At 38.7% G+C, this 25,179-nt stretch overlaps 1 protein-coding gene across 1 annotated transcript in view; it reads right to left on the bottom strand.

Moving 5' to 3' along the window:
- Positions 1 to 25,179, bottom strand: part of LOC110169935 (GDNF family receptor alpha-2-like) — a 53,594-nt gene that overhangs the window by 15,764 nt on the left and 12,651 nt on the right. Inside the window, exons 3-4 of the mRNA XM_020935545.2 lie at positions 22,978 to 23,064; positions 6,675 to 7,050 (exon numbers count right to left, since the gene is read on the bottom strand). Coding sequence (XP_020791204.2) covers positions 6,675 to 7,050; positions 22,978 to 23,064 — 463 coding nt within the window. The remainder of the gene's footprint in view (positions 1 to 6,674; positions 7,051 to 22,977; positions 23,065 to 25,179) is intronic.

The raw sequence follows: 25,179 nt of genomic DNA, 5'->3' as shown, positions 1-25,179 counted from the left end.
AATTGAGTTCCAGGCATCTTTATTGATAAATGCCTTTAAAAATCCCTCACGATAGATTTGAAGTGTAAATTGGTTTGACAATATCACCTTCTTGTCTCTATGGAAATAGAAGTGCAAAGTCATACAGCAAACATTCTAGGCAAAGCAATAACCTCTCACCTTTAAGCATCATCTGGATAAGAGGTGACTTTTAATTGCTTTTGTACTTTGTATAACAGTGCTTTTACTTGAGCTCATAATTATTTTAGTATAGTTTGCCACCCCAAGCTCCTCTCAGAATTGCCATGACAGAACTTGGCCTGTCACTGCCCCCAATGGGATACTCGGTCAATACTCTAAAAGGCCAGACAGATGGCATTTGGGCAAACAACATGAATAGTTTAGCTTAGCTCGAAGCTCTGACACTGTGTTTCTGACCCTTTCACTCTCCTGAGGATTGCAGCAACTCCAGCAGACTTGACCTGCAGTTCATTATACAGCAGTGTCTATGTAATGTCAATGTAAATACAGTCACAGTGACCTGCAATGCAACAAATTTAGACACTAGATATTGTTACGTGTCTAGACCACCCGCTGTACGGCCCTCCTGAGTGCTATGTCCCTAAATCGAATACTACATCAAGTATGCCACCCGCACCACCACCCCGCAACTGTGTGTTTGCTATGACTGAGTAGATTATTCAAGGTTATCTGAACTCCCTAAATACTCTTTGAACAAGACAAAGTCTGCCGACAATGTGTAAATCAAACACGAAGTCCAAATCTGTCTCCAAAAAATACTCCGGAAGTAGGGATTCTTGCCATAGAAATTGATTATACATAATTAAAATCAACTCTTCTGTAGCAAAGACTGAGACACATTGTCCTAAAATTGAAGGTTAGTAAGTTAGTGGTGCCCATTGAAAATCACAGAGCAGATGTTCCTCTTGTAAAGGGCTCCAGGCCTGCTGATAATATTTACATGAATAATTGATTGGAGCATTTAAGGAAGTGATTGTGGAAGGCAGGAGACAGTGGGTAATTATACTCTTTCATTCATGTCCTTAGAGACCAGAGTTTGGAAAGTACTGTTATTAAATGCAACTAATTTTTCCAACACGGCTCCATTGAAGTTGTTGGAAGTAACATGATCCTTTTATATGATTTAGCATAATTTATATATTTTGAGGGGAATAAAATCCTTCACCTTCCAACTTTAAAATCATATTAAATTAAAGGTGCCCTGTAGAACTTTTCTAGTGGGTTTGCTGCTTGTCTTCATGAATGTTACTGTTGTTGCTTGTTTTTAATGCTCACAAATGTCTTAGAAAATGTTCTTAAAAATCTAACTAGTAACTTGGCCTATAGTGTCACTTGCTTGTATCCGTGGAGACAATGTACTATGGAACATTAAAGACAAGGTAATAACTTCCCTCTGGAGACAAGCAGTTGCCAAACCGTCCAACAGAACATTTGCAGTAGCAGCAAACTGAAAACAGTATTCAATAGTATATATTTTTTAATCTCTACGTGAGATCCCAGTAACAAAGAACTTGTCTTTTGAACCAGTAATTAGTCCCAATCCCTCCAGAGCTTACTCCATTACACTGACTCCCCATAGTTCCTTATTTAATATTGCACTGCACACCGTTAGACTGGCTTTTAGTAAAACATGCATTTTTTAACATTTGCCTCTTTTTAATCCCCACATTTGATTAGTTTTTTTCACATTATTTAAAGAGTGAGTGTAGTAAACCATTGATTCAGCACCATGGTTATGATCAATAAAACACAAACAATTAGCCTGACAGGAAGCTAAAGCCTAATCGCTGATAGAGAAGTCATCCATCTTACCTGTCCAGTGGACAAACTCTGCTGTTGGTATTGTATAATTAAAGCCTGCCTCAATGAATAGCATTATTTCAGGTAATAGGGAAAAAGTGAGAAAAGTGATAATACAAAGTACAACATTTTGACTTGAAACTGCAAAGTAACCCAGTCATACACTGTAAAAAAAAAAAAAAAAAAAAAGGGGGAAGAATCTATTATAGTTGGTAGAACTTTAAGGTGTGTCACTTCATCATGTTATTGCTTTGTCAAGTATGTTCCATGGTAGAGATTAAACCTATCTCAAGGGAGACAACTATAGGCTAGATGCAACTGTATTCAAAAAGAGAAATCTTGTATTTTTGATGTATTTTAAATGACTAAATGCTAGATAGATGTGTCATACCATGGAATGTTCCAGGCAAACCAATAACATCTCCATGGAGACAGGCAGATGACAGACTCTCCAACAGAAAAGTTTCACAATGCACCTTTAGCATTAGTCTCCTTAATTAGACCTTAAGTTCCTTGCACTTAGTGGATACATTTTAGATTCAGACAAGCAGGGGACAGATGGACAACAGGCAAAATAAAATAGAATTATGTATTTTATGTGAAATAGTTGTGTTCACATTTAAAGGTACATTGTCTAACTTTTAGGTTGTGGTCCGTCACCTGCTTATTTCTACGGTTATGTCATTGCCTCTGGCTGGAATGTTTCACAGTGTTACTTTAAACAGCTCTACCTTACATTTATTAAATTACCTTGAAAAACAGGCATTCAGACAGTGAGCGGGGTGGCCTTTCCACAGATCTGACCTCTAACTTGGTCTGGTTTGGTCTCAGTGAAGGTAGAAAGATTTAATATCATACTGTGAAATATTCCAGACAAAGCAATAACATCTCCATGGAGAAAAGCATTTGACAGACCCTCCGCCAGAAAAGTTACACAATGCACATTTAAGTTATAACAGCTCAACAATAACTCAACAATAAGCAGATAAGCAGATTTTGTTTTGTTTTGTTTTGGTCCCACACTCTTAATAAATATTTAGATAATGCCCTAGCTGTTGTAGGTCAGCGTGTATTGTGAGCAGAACACCTTGGTACATTCTCAAAACTGGGTCAGCAACATAGGTTATGCACAGATCAATTTTCTCCCAGGTTCTCATGTACCTGAAAACCCAGAGTAGCCTCCCCTGCCCTGTAATGGTGGAGTATAAATCAAAGATAGGAGTGTTACATTGATCTATTTAGGAATCCGTACTGCATACAATTCATTGCACTTTGGATTAAGCACAATCGAGCTGGTTTAGCATCAAAAATGGATAGGGAGTTCTGTAAAGATGCTCCCCCATTCAGAAAAAGCATCTCCAAATATAGATCATTGTCACTCTGTGGACTCAGCAGCAGTCCCCGATGAATACATGCAGGAACTATCGGAGGTGGTAGAGAGAGGAGGAATGCCAAATGAGATCATATGAAAACATCTCCTCTTTTGTAGAAGAATGTGGATCAGGGTAAGACTGTATAAAATATAAGAATCCAAGAGTAACAAGAGCAGGTATAGCTCTTTTTGTCTACACTCCTGTATCTCTAGAGGATGTCAACAACAGTTTCCATTGAGACCATAACAAAATCTGTTCGCACATATGCTGCCTATTATAAAAGCCAAAGCCAAATTTCTAAAACAATTACTGAGCCATTGACAGAATCCTGGGTTCCAAAGCAAAAATTCCTTCTCAGCATCTGCTGTATTATTTGAAGTTCTCACTAGCTTTCACAGCACTGAATAAATGATAAAGTTGTATATATATTTAAGTATGTTTCAGGCTGGGAGTAAGCAGGCATGACCTCTTGTCCCTGAGATGGTGTTGTTATTGGGAGTTAACGGTTGACTTTGAGATGGTCATCAGAGGTTGATGAGGCTCCATAGGTGTGTGACCACTGACCCCAGCATACTGCAGTAGTTTTATGGCCTGGATCGATCTTACAGGCCTCCTCCCTATCCTCCCCTCTGCCTCATTATCTGCCTCTCTCTTGTCCTTCTACGACTGTCCTTAGTGTTAAAACAGGATGTGCTAAGGTGCTGTGTTTGGTGTGTCCTGTGGTCCAAGCCTGACAAACATGCTTTGGTTTTATTAGAGCACCCATGGGAAACGAACAGGCCAAGGTGCTAGAGAACGGAGAACTGTTTGAAGATCAGAGGTAGTAGTCATAGTCGTAGTAGTAGTAGTAGTAGTAGTAGTAGTAGTAGTAGTAGTAGTAGTAGTAGTAGTAGTAGTAGTCGTAGTCGTAGTAATGGTAGTAGTTGTATTAGTTGATACAAATTACCTACATACTGTTATCTACCTATTTAATTCATTATTGCAGCACCTTTCCTATTACTACAAGAGACTAAGAGACACAATGTTTACATTTAACTCTCGCTGTTGATGGTTTATATGAAAATCAACACATGAGATATTAAATAATTGTTTAGAAGGCATCAACTGAATGGGGTTTAGTTCACTGTATTTTTCTAGAAATTCTAGTAGTAGCAGTAGTAATAGTGGTAGTAGTAGAAGTAGTGGTAGTGGTAGTAGTGGTAGTAGTGATAGCAGTAGTAACATTTATTTAGTACATGCAAGGACCTGTACTACTCAGATTTTCCACATAGAATCATGACTCCTTCTCAAGTGATATTATTTCTGAAGTACCAATAACAGCTTTTGAGCACAATTTTTGACTACTCTATCCAACTGCCTCAAGCTGAGCCTTTCAAGGTGGCATGGAACTCCCTGCTATCTCTTTCTTAATCTCTATTAGCATAACAAATTAGTTTAAAATTAAATTTACCTGAGTTGTCACTCTGTAGGTGAAGAACAACTTAACATAATGACATGGTGCTTAATGTGATGGATCAATTACTTTATCTGGTGATTGTAAAATGTCGGCCTTGCCGAGGAGGACTGCCTGGAGAATATGTAAAGAGGCGTTGGACCAGCCCTCCCCTTTGCAGTAACAGCTCTATAATTGAGTGTTGGCCACATTGCGGTGCATAGATAATTCCCAGTGTGAGGCAGACACATGGAGCCTCAGTGCCTTCACAGAGTCACCAACATGTGTCTATTCTCTTTAAGTGCACACATCGAGCTGTTGACCCCAGCAGGCCATTGCAGATAATGAGCTCCTACGTTCTATTTCATCTTTCTCAATAAGGGGGTACAAACCACACACCCGGGGGGCAGAGGGGTCAAAGAAAGCACGCCAGGCTGAAAACAGATTACACAATACAGCCGAGCAGGTAATTATCAAGACAATCATAAATCGAAGGAGAAGCAATAGAGTTTCCCTACTTTAGCATTGTGCAGGCTGAATTTAGTGTTCATCGCAGGGAATTGGGTTTTTGCCATTAAGGCTAAATCTTCTCGCCTGCTCACCTGTATGGAAGCTAGACAAATGTAGCCCACTATATAGTATACAAACAGAGACTTTTAACAAAAGCAAAGCAATATATGGTACCAACTCACAGCTCAAGTCCAATTTACACTTCATTTACAATAGAAGGAAGCAGCAAGTCTGTTCACAAACACCAAAATCTTCTAATAAGCTATCAAAAGTAGCATCTAATTAAAAACGACTGTGAAGGCTGCAGTGACCAAAACAATGATATACAAGATACATGCTGATTTCTTACATTTCCAAACTTAAATATTTTTTTCACACACTCAAATAAACTTTTATAACTGCTGTGCAATCCTAATTCAAAACGCCAACTTGCAGAACTATGCAGCAAGTTAATTGACTGCTATAGAAAGCCAAAAGGTCCTCATTATACTTCACTATTTTTAGCACTGATCTCACAGTTTGTTAAAGCCCATTAGCTTCATTAAAGAAGACTTAAAGTTTTCAAAGTACTGCCACTTGATATACTTTAAAACTAATGGAGTGACCCCAGGAGTACATTTGGGGTGTAACGAGATCTGACAGTGTTGTATGTTGTACCTAGACTAGCACTAACACAGGAAACATGTCACGGCTGGCTAGGTGAGAATTGAATCCAGCCACTTGAATCCAATAAGGGCTCCATGCAGACAGAGTCATCCACTAATGTTTTGTTCAGCCTAATTGAGCGTTGTCCCTTTAACTTAGCTTCACATCTTCATCATGTCTGTAATAGCCTCCACTTCTAATTACTGCACTGGCAAAGTTACAGAAAGGAGGAATTGGTATCAAACTTTGGTTTACCATAAAAAAAAAAATTAAGTTGCAGATAATGACCAATGCTACACACACTACATATATTAAATTTTTTCATCATCAGAATATTATATGTCATATATGTCATAGTTTTATTTAATTTGAGATTAGTGTAAAAATACATACATACAATACAAAAAAAAAAATTTCTAATCTCATATGTCAATGTAATTCCAGACCTGATTGGATCTGGACAAGATTAGGCCTATTATAGTCCATGTGTGGCTCTTCTGGTCTGGACTGAGTTATTGTGCAGTCTCTCTTGTACTTGTACTCATATTTGTTCATAGACTTGGATAGTTCAATACTTCTAGGTCTTTTGTCTAAATGTTTCAGAAATACTGAGCTAAACCACGATTCAGTAATGTCAAATCATCAATGATATGTGCTTGGGTCTTTTTAACTGACCCAATACTTTTTCAGTAAAAACATGACATTTGAAGCAGAATTCAGACTGTTAAATTGAATCAAAGTTTGTATTGTTTATGTTTTAAAAAATCTGTATTTATAGTTTTTTTTGGCATATTGCCCAGCCCTACCATAGAGGAAAACTCGGTGTCCACTGTATTATTATAATGTAAAAGTTTAAATGACTCCTTAAACACACAGCATGCAGTGGCTCTCACCTGCACAGAGAGTCCAGTCGACACACACGCTGCAGCTCCAGACAGTTGGGTTTGACCTTCTCTTTATAGGAGCAGTCGGGCACTATGGTCTGCCTGCGGCGCTCAGCACAGCCCTCTGTCTGACAGGGGCAGAAAAGCAGGCGGTGGCTGTACTCGGCAGGGACACGGTCCAGAAACACGCGTAGGGCTTTGTGGCAACGCTTCTTGTTGCAAGTGTCTCCTTTGGGGTCCTCTTTGCTGCAGGTGACGATGTAGGCTGATCGGTGCTTCTTACAGTTGCTGTTGAGGTTGCAGTCTTTGGCAGCATTCAGACAGGGGTTACAGGTTCTATCGGCCTCGGGGCAGAAGGATCCTTTGGGGGCCACTGTGAGCATGCCTGCCACAACACAAACATACAAAAAGATGTTCAAAAAGCTCCAGATTTTAAATATACTGTACATCGCTGGAACAGACAGTTATATTAATTTGTGTATTTGATTAAATGAAACAAAAAATCTATGTGTTGGCCCTCGGACTCAACACCATCCATCTGATAAGATTTGCAGTGGAGTTAGCTGCAACAGAAGATCAATAAAACAATAATCCTAACGTCTGAGCCAGAGGGAGAGTGCATTGTAAATGTGAGAACACTGAGCACTGGAGAATGCACTAGATTCTTCAGTATCTTGTACATGTGTACTCTTTCTTCAACAAACAAACTGTGTGTCAGGAACAGCCTCCTCCCTCATAGACAGCTCCATTGTTATTGTCTTTATGTCTTTCCATGCTTACTGTCAACAACAAATTTGATCAATAGCATTACATCAAATGGTCAACATTTTTTTTAATGTTCAGATGCAGTTATTAGTTTTATAATGTCTGTTACACTGGCAGATTTTTTGAATCTCTATAAAAATAATAGTATCAAACTCACTTACAGTACAATCATATAATGACAGTTATCTAAGCTGTTCAAATATACTTATTTTGTTACATATTGTAGTAAATTTATACTTTTGGGTAGAACACAAATTCACCTGTGGATGAGATAACTTCTTGCCACAATAGAGGGCTTAAGTAACACTTTGTCTAATCCACACTGAATGACTGGTTGAAGCAGAAGATTGAGTCCTCCTCTGGAGTAATCACAGAATGTGGGCTTCTCTGGCCCTCTCAGCACATCCTGTTTGCAGCAAATAATTGATGCGTTTGGATGTAATACTTGAGTTGTACACAAGCATCTCTTTCTCCCATGCATCAGTAATACACTCCTATTCACCAGTGGCACCTTTCTAGTATCTCAGTGTTATTAGAGAACTTAACCTCCCCACCCTGAAGATAATGATATTTCAGAGGTCGTAGAGCGATCGCGACACGGACAGAAATTCATCTCTTATTCAACACATCCAATCTCCAAGTGTGTCTATCAGGCAGCCTGCAGCTGGACAGACGCATTTATTCTGAGGGCTCTGCCAGAGGTGCACACACTTCCAACTGCACTGGGCATTATCAATCCTGGAAATGACTGCATATGAAACACACCACATGTACAACTAAACACCAAGTATGCAAATCTGATAGTGGTCTTTTCATTTTCACAATGTAAAACTATGGATTTCCAAATGATACAGAATCATTTTTATTTTCACATTATGTAGCTTATGTAAGGTTCCATAAAGATCACTTTGCTCGTAATGTTCCACAGTGTAGGATAAACATATATCTACAGAGAAAAGGTTAGGTTAGGTAATGCTGCCAGGTCACATGAGAGGTGTCCAGTACAGTAAGACGCTTGTGTTTCAAGATATTTATTAGCCATTAAAACATCCATAAATGAATAACTGCAAGATAGATACATTTAACATTCCAGCAAAAGTAATTGCAAAAGTAAGGAAATGTTTATAAATTGAGACATTTTCCTTTTTATTTTATTTTGGGAAATCTAAATATTGTTTGAATAATGTGTTCTTTTAAATAAATGGTTAGCAGTTAGTAATTTATTTAATGTCATTCTTAAATTTGTTTGACTCATGATTCCAACAGCTCCATTACAGTTGGTTATGCTGAAGGGCATTTGTCTAAAAACCTGAGTAGTTTCTCCATTATCTCATTCATGGATTTTTTAAATTTATTTTTTTATTTTAATATTATTATTATTATTATTTGTGTTTCCAAGATAAATAGAGTGTACTGCCAGTTTAATATTCATTGGTGTTTGTCATTAGGGAAAAACTCCATCTGTATCCAAATATTGAAGAAATTAACTTTTTATTTCATGTGATAAAATAAGACATCATTCCTTTAATCAAATCTTTACCCTGCTGCTCTCTGAGGGGAGCCGATAAACGCTTTGAAACAGATGTCGGGAAACATTTTCAGCCTTGCAGGATTGTTGATTTAATTTGTCAGTACGACAGTTACACACATCACATCTTATGGACAAGATTCAACACAATTAGCCTGCCTTGTCGAGTGGGAGCAACTTGAATACGCCATGATTGCACCCGTTACTGAAAGGATTTGCGGATGTGAGTTTGGACCCATTTTTTCCTCTATAGTCAAAACTGGGCCAGGGAGAAGAAGCTATGGGCAGCTATGGGTCCAGCTGGAGGAGAGGTTAGCGGGTTAGCGCTTGTCCAGTTGTTGAGGCTACGTTGATGGATTGCAGTTTGGAAATCTCCCTTGGCCATCTGCAGCCTCTAATGTGAGCCGCTGGGGGGTCCAGGATGAAAAAGAAAATAAGAGAAGGATGAGCTACGAAGATTTATCTGACCAAGCACGGGCTACAGCCGCTTCTGAGCCAGCCGTAAGGTCGGCTTTTTACTACCTATGATTGGAGAGCTGAGATTGAATTTGGTGCTCAACCCAAAAAGATGTCCTGGGGCGAAACATAAGATACAAAGCTGACTTGAGGGCTCTTTGCTCCGACATGTACACAAACAGGAAGGAAGCAGCCTGAAGGGAAATGTGGGATCGTATTACTAACTTGTAATTGATTTTCTAAGTGCATGACAATAAAGGTTTTCAGAAAACATATCGTCACATAACGTAAAGATGTTGATAAGGTAATGGCTGGAGAAGAAGAAGTACAAAATGGAAAAAGCTGGTGGAGAAAAGAGGAGAGGAGGCTTCAGTAGTTGATTACACGCTGATACAAAGATGAAATGAGAGGACACAGACAACAGATTGGACAGCCACTTACAGACGCTAGAGGGTTTTCAATTAGTCCAGGCCTAATTCAGGAAAGATGTGCGACTCTTGCTCAGTGTAATTAACCCTGCCCATCAGCGGTGTAATCAGCAGCTGAGTGTATCACAATAAACCTACACACATTCATTTACCTCTGTGCTGTATGACGAGTGTATGAATTAAAACATGGCCGCGTGATTAATGGAGTCCACCAACACTCAACAATTACTGTCCTCTGTGTGTCGTGAATAATGGCGGTTTGGTGAACACTGGAGTCGCTGAGGAGTCTGCAAGCAACAAATAAGTCACGCCGTGGGGACATATGTGTCTTGTTAATGTGACTTCAACACAGATCTAAAACAAGTTTACACACACACGGTTATTGAAATATTAAAGATCCCATATTATTCGAAATGGATTCTTGTGATGTCCCATGTTATAATGTTACCTTCTCAAAAACATACTAAAAGTTGTATTTTGTTTCATTCACACGTTTGTGTAACCCTGCATTATTATGGTCCGTTCAGACCAGAGCGTCACGGGTTCCAGTTTACATACAGAGCCTATGTGGACATCCGTCTAGGGCATCCTGCATTTTTGCGGCGTGTCTTCAGGCACGTGGTCCGAATCTGGCGTCAGGGACTACTATCCCATAATGTAGCGATCTTATTATCCAGAAGAAAGAGAAGAAAAAGAAAGACCTGAGAGCCACAAACACCAGAACAAGAAATCTAAGTCGTGTCATTATCAATTATAAATATGCCAAGCTGATCACCAAGCTGATCGCCAAGATTACACCAGGACTGGACCAGAGCTAAACCAGGACTAAACAAGGACTAAACCAGGACTAAACAAGGACTAAACCAGGACTGAACAAGGACTAAACCAGGACTAAACAAGGACTAAACCAGGACTGAACCAGGACTGAACCAGGACTGAAAAAGGATATAAATATATACATGCCTCTCCTGATGCGGTTTATGTAATAAATACACTAAAGTCACTCTCTCGACCAGGAAAACAAGGCACTCGCAGACTACAACGGACGCCCTGGACTTGCATCAGTTATTTTCCCGCTGGTTTGCGTTTTCCAAGACGCACATTAGGGCATCTGAACTCCAATGCATAGGTGTCCAAATAGAGGCGTCCAAGGCATTTTTTGATGCCGCAGTCTGAACGCAGCTTCAAACTGTCTACATTGCCAAAGCTCAAAATGCTCTGTTCCACCTTGTGATGTTATGTAGTGGTAACAGCTACCTTCAACCTTTTGTTCAATAGAGATTGTTCATCTGAGGGGCTGAAATCATCCAAACAATTCTCTTGAAGGTGTATGGAGTTTAGAAACATAGTGGAGCACTTTTTGTATTACCACATGACATCACAAGGTGGAACAGAGTGTGGTCAGTTCGAGAGAAGAACTCAAAATGCCTAAATATGCAGGATTTGTGTGTTAAAAATGTGTGAATGAAACAAAACACAACTCCAGGTATGTGTGTAATGAGGAAACAACATTATAACATAAGACATCAGCGTAATAAAGGCCCTTTAAATACAGAAAATTGTGAAAACTTTAGCAGACAAAGTAAAGTCATTTTTCATTGTCTGTGTATAATTAATAAGTGGATGGAATTGCTACTTACATGCTTTGATCAACTTAATGCTATATGTGCAATTTTAACAATTCTGAACAAAAGGTACAATTAAAGGGTTCATATTACACTATTTTCTGATCTATGTTATGATCAAAAACATACCTGGAGTTTTTAACACAAGGCGGAACAGAGCATTTTGAGCTTTGGAGACAGACTAATAATAAAGGGTTACTCAAACATGTGTGTATGAAACAAACACAACTCCAGATATAATGATTGACAAGCTAACAACATTTCAACATGGCTTAAAGCTCACAAGAGTGAATATAGGACCTTTAACAGCCAGGGAACTACATTTCAGTTGTTTAATTGTTTGCTATGATGACATATTCTGTTTATAATATGCACTCATCAAAACATATCTAGTCAAGTAAAAACTGGGCCCTATTCACTTTTATAACTGATCTAAAACAGGCAGGCCTTGGACAAACGGATAACATGTCCAAGATTAAGTTTAGAAATTCACAACAGGCTGCTTCCATTGGACAGGTGAAATTACCAAATGGCTCATTAAATTACAGCTTGTTTATTAACATTCATCTATCAATTTAATAATAGGTCATTTTACTGTCAAAGCTACATTAAAGACTCTCATAAAATACAAAATGGCATACTAAAACAAGTAGAGAAATACAGTTGTGAAAAATATTTGTCAAATAAGGATAAAACATGACAGCTTTTACAGTGCCATTGGAATATTTATTTATGTATAAAAACAGTCATAAAGGATGGCTACAGAATGTATCGATAGCAATCCAAGTTTGAGTAGACAAAAAATCAACAAAAAGCAGATAATGCATTGAGCATTTTCCTCATAGCCATCCACTTAAGCTCTGTCCTCCCATTGATGTACTTTTGTGTAATCCATGTATTTGGCAGCAAATAGCTTTTTAATATGGCTCTCTGCTCTTTTGGCATCATAAATTAGACCCATTGGTGGTAATGTAGTGGAAATAACTGCCTTATTTTAGCACATATAGCACACAGATATAAAATTAGCTAAGAGCAGGCCCCTGGGGAGGACAGAGTAGAGGAATAAAGAGAGGTGAGGGTACGGCACAGTGCACAAATGAAAGGGCGGAGATGGATAAGGCATTCAGGTCGGATTTGGATGTTTTTTTCCATACTTAACACTCGGTACCCTCCTACCTCTGTAATTGCTCTCCGTCAGCCTAATTTGAATTCTGCTTTTCATATATCATCCCGTTCTCCAGGGACACTGCACTGCACTGTGTGGTTCAGTCCGGGTTAGGAAGAGGCTCTTGGCTGCAGCTATGTTCCCAGTAATTAGGAAAGGTGCCAAAGTTTGGATTTAATACAGCCCTGGGTAAGTGCGTGCGAGCTTGTTAGGGAAGTCTTTAGTCTGGACCCTGAGGAGCATGTCAAGCATTTCTGTGTCAAAGGCCTCATCAGTCATTAGCTCTGTACTGTGTCGCAGCAGGCTTAAATACAAGGGCTAAAAGCACGGGGAGGATCTCATATCATCTGCTCATAAGCTTTGGCACAGTCAGGTGTTATCAGAGAAAGACTTGCAGAGAGAAAGGTGAAATTACCCAAACAGAACAAAAAAGAAGCAAAACGTGGTCGTGCTGAGATGAGTCAAAAAAATTGCCCATGTGAGAATAAAACAGTATAATGACAAGGCAGCAAGAAGTGAGGGGAAATGTCCAATGCACGCATAATCCTAGACACACATCATTATGCATCATAGAGATCCAAAAACAGCCTTCAATGCTAAAGTAAGATAGGCACAGACTCAGATCAACTCTCTCTTACTGTTAAAGACACAGCACCTGAGTTAAATGTAAAATCACATGCTTGTCCAAAACTTCTATATATGCCAAGAACGTAGCAGGACAAAAAAAAGAAGAGTGTACTCTCTCTGTTAATAATCAGCATGTCTCTCAGGTAGTGTAGGCGAGTCACCACATTTGTGGATTATTCACTGCAGTTTAATTCAAAGTTAGAAAATGCTGATGATTGCAAAGGTTCACTGATACGTGAGCTCAAAACACAAGCCTTCATTAAAGACCCACTGAGGGACAAGTTGAGGCTGAGTGAAAAAAGAAAATTCACATAGGATAATGAACCATGTAAACAAGGTAATGTAATACACGCAGCCAGCACCCCATGTACTCTTAGAAGCAATCTGTGGTCCGGATTGACCCTGATTAAACTGTATTTTACATGCACAGGAGAGCCATTGTTTGCCTAAGTAATAGCATTTGTTATGAGCACAGTGTTAAAATGTCAAACATTTGAACAGCATGCTGAGCACGACTGTTGCACTGGTGCCTTTAGTTGCTGCACAAATCGCTTTTTGGTTTTAATTGGATGGTGGGCACACTGAGCAGCCAGGTGAGGGGCTTATGCTAGGAGTTAGGAGGTCTAACTAAGGGATGTTAAAGCGGGTGGGACCTGGAGGGACCCTGATGCCGGACTCTGTGCTGCCCTCTGCTCCTAATAAGTTAATTAGCTGAGTGTTGGGGTCAAAAGAACAGGCATGTGGAGCATATTAACAATTACACTGAATGATATCTCAACAGACAGCCTGTAATATGGCATTCAATCGGGCCTTGGTAAGTCCTTGTGGACTATGGAGGAAGTATTTGAATAGCTATACAGCTTCTGCGTCCTTCAAGTATGATGCCTTATTGATTCCAGCAGAGTTAGAGTACACATTCTTTCTTCTAAACTATGCTACAAGTGTCAGAGTGCTTTCTCTTCTTGAATTTTGGTTACTAGGATAGACAAAGAAATGGAGGGAGGAAGCTATGGCTTAAATATCCTGAAACACATCAATACAAATATTGTAAATGACACCATGAAGTATTTTGTCAGACATTGTTATCGTTACTGCAACTTTTCTCTTTTATATAATGATATAATCAAAAATTTTAATTGCCCAGTCTTATCAGTCATGCCTACCTGTTACAGACACTAACAATCTGCTCACAAAACAAGAAAATAGGGGCAGAAAGAAGCAAACACAGCTCCTGCCAAAGAGCATTAAACAAGCCCAAAAGAGTTTCTCATCTGAGGCAATTTTTGTTGCATCGTTTTGTGGAGTTTGGTTCAATCCCCACAGGAGCAGCTCATTTGATTATAGCTGAAATGATGAATAACATTTACTCACTACTCTCAGGTGCTCTCTCTGCAAATCAAAAAGTTGTTAACAAGTTTCCTTCAGCTATACACGCTTGAATAATAGCCCCTCTTAGGCCGCAGAACGGTCCCTTGATCACAAGGCCTCAGCTGCACTTCTTCAGTGTTTAAACTTTTACTTTTAGTGAAGCAGATGGATTTTTGACATTTGCATCTCCACTTGTACGAGATTCCAATTATGAATAGTTTGCACAAATGTCGTTTTTGTTGCTATCTTCCGTTGTTCCTTCAGTTTGGGTAGTTCCTTTGAGGTTACGGCGTCAGAAGTTGATAAGAAAATGGTCTATTGTTGAAGTGTCTTTGTTTCTCTTTAATAGCTTCCTCTGAGGCAGTGGTGTCTGAATGTCACAGTATTGGCTTCATGTTTAATCTTTTAATTTCTTTTGCACAACAGATGAATGAGGCTCCTGTGGCACTGTGTGACCAAAACACCATGCTGCAACCTTCTTTTATAGTCTTCATTTAACTGTGTGCTGTGTATGAGACGATGATGGGAGGGTGAAGGGCAAAGCAGTGAATGGGCAGTGGGGTATTTTTTTGTTTGTACTTCAGCTGTTTCAGTGGATTGTTTAAATGTGCACTATGTACTTTTTGATGGAGGTCCTGCCCCCAGCTTATCTACACACAGATGCATGTCCTGAAATGTTCCCCAGAATGGCAATAAATATTTATAGAGACAAATAAGAGATGAGACCAGCCCAAATTACAAGTCAGATTTATTTTTCACTTGCAGTGAAAATTTTATGTTTTTTCCAAAGAAATTTTTAGCAATAATAACACTTGTAATTTACAATTGTTTAATGTCACAATCCAGTAACATTCCTGGTAAAACAATAGCATCAGTAAGTGGCCAGCCCTTCACCAGAAAAGTTACCTAGTATACCTTTAACAGTTTAAAAAAAAATTTTTTGTCTTAAATGTTAAACCTAATTTAGTTTCAATTTTGTTTTTATACTATTACTATATAACATAAACTTTATCAATATTTAATTATTTTAAAATGCTATGCCTGCAAAAACAATACATATACATTAAAAATTAAAGTTGAAAAATTAAAAGCTGTTTCTCAGTGTGTCCCCTTCTACTTCAGACTTTTTGATAAACCAGACCATAAGTTTTGGCAGTTGGAATATGCAGAGATTTGAGATGCAGAAGCAGTAGCCCCCCCCCCCGTCACACTGCAGTGAGACTGTAACCTGCTTTAGTATGGAGAGGAGTCGACTCATTGTCACTTCACGAGGCGGCTCACTGTGAGGGCCGTCTGCTGTCACTCCCCACAGTTTAGGATGCTAGTGGTCTCACGCTGACAACAAGAACACAAACAGACTCACAGCACCAGGATCATGGCATCATTTGCATATAAAACACTATGTTAATTTACAACAATCAAAGCTGCATAGTTACATTACACTGGAAGTAACACACATATCAGCTTTAATAGTTTGAGCCAAGAAAGTTATTTTCCTCAAATGACTTGTGTTGAGTAGTTGTAAGAGTAACTGTGTGGACATAGCATCTGAAGTTTAAATAATGCACAAAATCTTGTATTTTAAAAGGAGAAAAATTTTTCTAAATGAGCAGTGAGAGCTACACACATTTTCAAATCGTTTCAGATTGTCAACATAAAGCATTTGTGGCTTATAGATTTTCTCTATGAGGAGTGCTAAAGCATACAGAAATATATTTCTCAAGTTGGAATAAAATGATGGTGTCTGAAGTTTATTAAAAAATATGAGCATTCAGGTGATGTAGTAATAGTTCCTAACATGCATTAAAAAGCAAATGACCTTTGAAATAAGTAAGAACATCTTAATTTCCTTTAAAACTCTAACAATATTTACAAGGCCAGAATTAACTTCCTTTTTTGTTGCATTTGAGTTTGGAAGAATGGTGAAATACTTAGCATTGCAATCACAACACTGCCCTATCTATACGGCAGACTAAAACTTTTTTTTGAAAGATAATTTTTCAATCCCCAAGCCTTTCGTGAAGAGGTGTTCATATCCCTCTCCTCATCAGACACCCTGGTATCACATATTCCCTGGGCCTCTCCACATATTTTACAGATGGGATTATGGGAAATGCAGTTCCAGAGCTGAACAGCACAACCGTATAACAAGGCTGTAATTACTTATCAGTTTGCCTGTGATTTAATCTATCTTTACTTTGTGTACCAGGCCTTTAAGGGGCGGAAAACATTCTTCCTCTCAGGAGGAAGCAAAGAGAAGATGCAGCAGGCCTAACACCCACAGCAGTACTTAACTATAGGGTCTGGACACTGCAGCAACCTCAAGTTCCTCTGTTCCCTCTGTTAGGTTCTGAAGTTACTGTGGGACTAGTAAGTGAAAATTTAGGCTTTAATCCAACTGCTTTTGTTCTGCTGCACATATACATAATGTAAAGCTGCTAAGTAAAGCGTTCCATGGTGACAACAATGGAAAAGGGATGAACTTTTAGTAGAAACTACAACTGTGGGTCTTTATTAAAGATCTACTACGTAGGTTTTTTGTTAGAGGGTCTGTCGCCTTCCTGTGTTGATGGAGATGTCATAACTTTGCCTAGAATGTTCTAGAGCTTTACTCCACTCCTAAGCAAAATCTGAAAAATCCTCCAGAGTGGGCGGTGCCCGGCAGGTTGTGGGAGCAGGTGTGGGGCTGACTCTGGTGCGATGATTGACAGCCGACCGGCAGCCACAACAATCCAACATGGCATGGACCGGTGCACTCTAGACTTTGAAACAGAGTGGATTTTTGTGCTTGGATCACGGCGTTTCCCTTTTCTCCAGACATGGTAGGACATGGCAGTGACCACCGGTGCCAGTGGGGGGAGGGGGCTGAGAGGGGCTCCTCACATCCCCCCTGTAGACCAGTGGCTGTGCTCGTCACGTAATAACCCTGCATCTGACTCATTGTCAGCCATTAGTCCAGCCCAAAAATTCAAATGTGCTGGCCATAGTACTGGCCACAACTCTTCTGAAAGAGCTCCTTACAGATACAGCTTTTGACCCCAAAATCAGATTTTTAACAGATATGCACTAAAATGCCACAATAAGACTAAGGATAGGTATAAATTTCTATTTCAGATCCATTTACACAGCTAATCTGTAGGAAAAAAAAGTGATTTTGGTGTTTAGTGGCCCTTTAAAATATCTTCTATCTATCTGTTTATCTTGGACACATGCCCAGTATCACCACAAGCCAAGTTACAAAAAAGTGAAATCTGTGGAGAGTAGGTGTGTGCAAAAATATCGAACTATTGATATATTGTATTGTTTAATGTGATGATACAGTATTGATATCGGGGGCTGCTGTATCGACATATCACCAGGAGGATTTTGTGCTGTATTTTGTTAAATAATTTTGTTGCAGCGCTACAGTTTTGTTGCTTGTTTGAAGGAAAGAAACTAGTTTATGCAACACATTTGACATTTTCATTGTTTTGATGATTAAAATGGGTGTGTTTCATATTCACTTTGCACTAGAAATGGTTTCGCAGAGACTTTTAGTATCACAGCCATGATTTAGCTTTTATTTTTTATTGAACGTATCGTATGTATCGTATCGTGGCCTGTGTATCATATGTATCATATCATATCGACAACTTCTTAATGATACCTAGCCATAGTGAAGAGGCAAACCTACATACAGTATGAAGTTGCAGTATAAAGTTTCAAGTTTTAAGTAATTTAAAGGCCCTATTACACAAAACATATGAATATAAATAAAACAAAACACAATCCATACATGTTTTTAATGAGGAAACAACCCTCTAACATACACTCCCTGACAAAAGTCTTGTCGCTTATCCATTTTGTAGAAACAAAAGCTTATAACCTGACTTTAAATTAATCGATTGGTTTTAGAAATGTCTCATATGAAAGCTAAAACCCTCCCAAATTATGCTCAATATACTAAAATAAATTTGCTTCACTGAAGAAAGATTGATCATTTAATGAACACAGAAACGTCAGATTTTGGCAAGACAAAAGTCTTGTCGCCTACAGAAAATTGAACAATAATTTACTTCAAATACAAAAATATGTTGCATAACGTCAGTGAATTAAGTAGTGGTGCTGTGAGATCCATATTTAATATCTTGTATGATTTCCATGAGTTTGAAGGACTGCATCCATGCAGTTCCACAATGATTCATACAATTTGTTGATGAAGTCATCAGGAATAGCAAAGAAAGCGTCTTACATGCCTCCCAGAGTTCATCAAGATTCTTTGGTTTTGCCTTCCATGCTTCCTCGTTCATTCTACCCCAGATATGCTCAATGATGTTCATGTCTGGTGACTGGGCTGGCCAGTCCTGGAGCACCTTGATCTTCTTCACCTTGAGAAACTTTGATGTAGAGGTAGAAGTATGCGATGGAGCACCATCCTGCTGCAAAATTTGACCCCTTTTATGGTTGGGAATGTAAGAGGTAGCTAATACTTCTTGATATTTTAGGCTATTGATATTGCCTTCCACCCTGCAAATGTCTCGCACAGCCCCATACTGGATGGAACCCCAGACCATGATTTTTCCGCCACCAAACTTAACTGTTTTCTGGGTGAATCTTGGATCCATGCGGGCTCCAGTAGGTCTCCTGCAATATTTGCGGCGGCTGTGATGTAATTCAACTGAGGATTCATCTGAGAAATCCACCTTCTGCCACTTTTCCAGTGTCCATCCTTTTAGCAGGCTGTGGGCCTTGGCAAATGCCACATGGTTTTTTAATTGCCTTTTGTTTAGTGCTGGTTTCTGTGCACTGATTCCACCATGGAGGCCATTTCGAGACAGAATTCTACAAACTGTTCTGGTTGACACAGGGACTTGAGGTGACCAGGCCTGGTGGAGCTCTGCTGCAGTGGAAAAGGGGCTGGCCTTGGATTTTCGAATCAACAAACGGTCCTCCCGAGCAGTTGTCTTGTGGGGTCTGCCGGACCTGGGCTTGTCAAAAACATCTCCAGTCATTTCAGATCTTTTTCTTATTCTTTGTACTTGACGCTGAGACACATTGAAGGTGTCAGCCACCTCAGCAGTGGATCTGGTCTTCAGCCTCTTAATAATTAATGCTTTGGTCTCAGGGTGGATCTTAGGCATGTTGTCAGAGTTCAAGTTGCAGTTGATGTGAAGGTCTGGTGTGCGGGGGTTCTTTTTATACACACCCACTAACTGACTGATCAGTAACTGATCATGGGTGAGACTTTAATCTAGGATTGGGTGCATCATATGACAAGGCGACAAGACTTTTGTCTTGCCAAAATCTGACCTCTCTGTGTTCATTAATGATCAATCTTTCTTCAGTGAAGCAAATTTATTTCAGTATATTGAGCATAATTTGGGAGGGTTTTAGCTTTCATATGAGACATTTCTAAAACCAATCGATTAATTTAAAGTCAGGTTATAAGCTTTTGTTTCTACAAAATGGATAAGCGACAAGACTTTTGTCAGGGACTGTAGATTAGAAAATAACATAATATGGGCCCTTTAAAGAACATGGTAACTGCTTTTTTACTTATGATGTCACAATGTCGCTTTTTTATACTGAACTAAACTGAACATTTCAATATTGTGTAAACGCTTGGTGAATCAAATTTAACAAAAATCAAAACCCCACAGTAATTCTGAATTGTTTTTGCGGCATAGTAATGTTTCCCTCCATGTTGTACTTCAGTCATCTTTTTCTCCCACAGATCAAATCATTTTTTCTGAAACAAATGATAGAGTATCATTTCAAACTGAGAACGTTATACATAAATCCTTTTTTATATGCACCAGTTATAACACAAACCAACTGAGACACAACCGCCAAGAAAGACAAAGGGAAACCTAGATTGTAGATTGCTTTTGGCCAGAATTGAAAAAGAAGAGATGTTTTTGCCAGAAGCTTTGATTGAAATTCAAGAGCTCACGGAGGACCACTGTCATTCTCTGTCACACTCTATAATACATTGTAGCTACATTTATGTATAACGTTTGCTTTGATAAAAAATGTCACGATGGTAATACGCAATAAATTAGAGACTATAGCGATAGCTCCCCTGTTGAGCACTGGGCTGTTTAATTAGAGAAGCAAAGAGGAAATCAATCTGGGTGAAAAATCGATGACTGGTAAAGAGCTATACTCTAGGATTATGTCGTTTAGCTCAGCAGCCCACGCACCACTTACGATAACTGCTCCATCTGACCCTATCCTCTGTATTCTCTGTTCTCACACAACTAACTTTCATTTAAGCATCGTACTACTATCTTACAGACTTCTGTAATGGACAAAGGGCCTGACAGGTTAAGATCAAAATACAATCAAGCATTTATACAGTGAAAAGTCAGTTAAAAACATTTTATTTTCAAAAAGCATTTTGTAATTGAAATAGTTGATCATTTCCTATACCTATGTTTTATTTTGTATGTGATTTTAACTGACTATAGCACTTTGAGAAATGCTTTTCAAATGTTAAGTATGTTCATATACACTTTTTTGTTTGTTTGTTTTTCTTATTACTTTCTACATGTTAGACACATACAAAAGACATACACAAATTTCAAACTTTTGACTCTTAGTTCCTATTTAAGGTTATGCAGTTTATTGGGGCTATAGAAAAATTTCCTCTGCAATAAACTATCAAGACACACAGTTTCCACAAGATGAGATGGGAGACGGGATTGGGTCCAGAAGAATGACACAAGATGAGATTTTGACATACTTTGTAATAAAGAAATCCAATTCACAATTTTAGATTTACTGTATTTCATATATTTGCTGTCATTGTAGCCCTGATGGTTGGAACTACGTATCTTCTCAAGAGGTGCAACACACAAGCTCTTAACAGTTTCCAAATTCAAATGTATTTACTAGGCCTGTCACCATCAAAAAAATGTGCTGTGCAATATACAGTATTGCTGAAATAAATATAGATGATAAATGATAATACTGAAACCTAACCATAAAGAACTGTCCAGAAAAAAGTACTGTAAATGGACAGTGTTGGTAAAAATATGAGCTGCAGTAAATAACAGAATGAAACACTTTACTAATTAGTTTGTATCTATAATGAGTCATAGAAGTTCTTTATTCAACCTTCTACAGCTCAACCCCCACCCCCCACCAGCAAAAATAAAAAATAATTGTTTCATCTATCTCCTCATGACATTGTTGTGACAGGCCTGGTATTTACATTGGGATGGGACAAAGAAGGAGGGAAAACATCATCATTTTCCTCATGTGTGCACAATCTTGTAGCAATTTTATGTCACAAGTATTTGGGGCACAAGATCTTGTCCAATCCTTACTATCTAGACGTATATGTTAATGATTAGGAGTATCAAGCTAGAGGATTTTTATGTTTCAGATTGACTGAGGAAACCAGAGCACCCAAAAAAACACCCAGAGGCTGAAAGAATATGTTAAAGGGACAGTTCGGAATTTTGGACAAAGGGCCTCATTTTCCTAGTTTTTCCCACTTTTAAAAAAATTCCATCCAGTCCTTGTACTTGCAGAGGTAGCTGGTGCTAGGTATCAACGGCCATAGTTAGCCTGCTGCTAACAATAGTCTTATCCACTCCACAAAGCACCCAAAGCAAAACAATTATTATGCCAGACTGTCGGCGTAAATGTCTGTGTCAATAGAATAATTTTAGAAGTAAAACCAACCTTGCATTTGAAAGATTTATGTCTGAGCAGCAGCAGCGAGTTGTACTTCCTGATAGAAAGCTTGGCAGCAGCGGAGTGATATATGAGAAAATAGTCCCACAAAATGCGACTATTCATGTGATGCAAGGTTTTATTTCAAACATTATTCAAATAACACAGACATTTACATCAACAGTGTGGTGTATTAATAGATTTGCTTCGGGTGTTTTGTGGAGTGGGACTATTTTTAGTGGCAGGCTAACTATGGCCATTGACACGCGCTAGCCTAGCACCAGCGACCTTTGCAAATACAAAGACTGGATGGAATATTTAAAAGTGTCTCCACATGTATCCATCACTCTGGCTAATGAGGAAATGAGGTCCTATGTTAAAAATTTTCAAAACTGTCCCTTTAACTCCAAAGTCTTTGTACTTGTTATCCTCTAAGTATTTTCTGTAGCATTTCCATTCCTCATATTAGAGCATAGGGTTCAATTATAGCTCCCAGTCCCATCCCCCTCCATGCAAAAACACAGGACCATTTTATGATTACTGTACACGACCTTGCATTTGAAAGACAGCAGATTTATGTGGACATGAGTAGTGATACAATGCACCACTGACCATACTCACTGCAGCAAAAAAAAACATACTTCTCTCTATAAATAGCCCCTAAATGCAAACCCCAAAAGGAGCTTACCTGAAGAGATGGAGGCCAATCGGAACTCCTCTGAAGGCTGTACAGGGGCGACAGGTTCATAAGGAGATGCATCGTCCACATCTGCACCTGTAACCACAAACAGCACATGATGGAGGAGGGAGCGAGGCCGCGCAGGAGTCAAGAATAAGTCTGAGCTGCTACATGTGATGAATGTGGACAGAGGAATGTACTGACCGCAACGGATCCAGGCCTTTTTGGGACTGGGTTTTACAAATGGGAGATTTTGATTGATTCTAGGGAAAAGTTTTTTATCATGAATAAGCAGATTGTGTTTTGATAGAATGTGAAAGATTTTGTAAGTCCCTTGTAATAATACTTAAATATTTAAAACAGTAAAAAAAAAAAAAAAAAAAAGAAAAGTGCGAAAGTGTAACTTGGTTGGGTTGGTTGGGGGTCCATCACCTTTTTGTGTCTATGGATATGTACATTTTTTGTTTCTATGGATATGTGATTCATCTGTTCAGGATGTTCTGCAGTTTGACATTAAACAGATCTACCTTTTATTTATTCAATTTCAGGTGGTTTTCTTGCTCAAAAATACCTATAAAAACAGGCATTCTGACTGTGAGCACTGAGCAGGGTTGCCCCTCCACAGATCTGACCTGTAAGTCGGTCTGGTTTGGTCTCCATGAAGATAGGAAGGTTTAATACCATACTGTGAAACATTTCAATAACATCTCCATGAACATGAAGAAAAGCATTTGACGATCCCCCCACCAGAAAAGTTACACAATGTGCATTTAAAATCCCATTTATATGTACAACTCAATAATTTGTCACAATGCCTGGTGTCAGGTGCCAGGTGACTTTTTCTGTGTTGTTCTTAAAAACATTATAATGTGTAGTCATTTTAGATTTTTGTTTGTAAAAATAGTAGTGTTTTTGTTATGCAAGACTCAGCGGATCTCACCCCTTGAAATCTGATGAACAACTTTTGATAACAGTTTTTTGTCTGTCTGAAGTTTGCATAAACACAAGACTTTTTATCCACCAACAATGTTTTTAAAAAAGCTTTTTGCTGGGGAAAAATGAAATTAGCCTCAACTGAATGTATCCCTCCTATTTGTCTGCTTCTCTGTGGGCCCTAATCCCACATTTAAAATTCATAGCCATTCGGTGTGATTGAGACAGACCCTCTAGTGTGTAATAGCTCTGCACTGGCAACGCTGCAAAGACACAGAGACGAGGAAGAGATGGCCCACTGCCGCTGCAAACAGAAATGATTCAACCTGTTGGCAGGAATAAAAGCTCTAAAATGTGAGGAAATATCAAATTCCAAATGTAGTATACTAAATGGATGTTTTTCATAAGCCATTAATCACATTTTTTATGTGTGAGGTGCTCTTGTGTTTTAGACTTGTTGCATTCATAATAGCGACATTACATGTTTATACGATTTTTTCACAATATAGCAACGTGTCATATTTTACACACAGGTTGTTGATTGTGGCTTGAAAAAAATATGCATATTGCTAATACTATTAATTGAATTAATTTTCCTAATAGCTAAGACTCAGCATGTGCAGATTTTCTATTTGGACAGGTATTATACATATGTAAACATTTTTGGACTATGAGTATACACTGTGAGTCCAGCCAAATCCATGAGCAATGTTCTTATGATGGATATTGATAAAAGACATATATATATTTAAATCATTTAAATATTTCAAACCTGATATAAAGTGTTTACTGTTGAGTATAAAAATATGTAATAATGGAATATAATAAATAATGCTCTTCCAGATGAAGAAGTGTTGGTAAGTAGCCATAGCTGTCTTGCAGTAGATTGGAGAAAGCAAGGCCAATCTGCGCCATCAACCCTTCCAACTAGTTCTAGGCAAGGTGGAAGAAATGTCTTGCCTAATGACACAATGACAGTAATCACTACAGTCACTTCTGCTTTACTGTGACAATTGCATTCTCAGTAGTCTCCCATCCACTAGGCCCAAACCTGCTTAGGTTATGAGATCAGACAAGACTGGGCAGTACTGGGCGGTATTGCAACATATTAACAGAACACAAAACATTAGACTCCTTTCAGCCTATACTGACAAGTTCAATACAGCAGAGCCAGTCAGTAGAGTACATATATAGCTATTGGCATGTGTGTGTGTGTGTGTGTGTGTGTGTGTGTGCGCGTGCATGTGTGTGTGTGAGGAGAGGAGAAGGCACATAAGG

The sequence above is a fragment of the Boleophthalmus pectinirostris genome, unplaced genomic scaffold (assembly GCF_026225935.1).
Source record: "Boleophthalmus pectinirostris isolate CB_2022bp ecotype Guang Dong unplaced genomic scaffold, ASM2622593v1 HiC_scaffold_4, whole genome shotgun sequence".
NCBI classification, from domain to species: Eukaryota; Metazoa; Chordata; class Actinopteri; order Gobiiformes; family Gobiidae; genus Boleophthalmus; species Boleophthalmus pectinirostris.
This window is presented reverse-complemented; position numbering and strand designations above follow the sequence as displayed.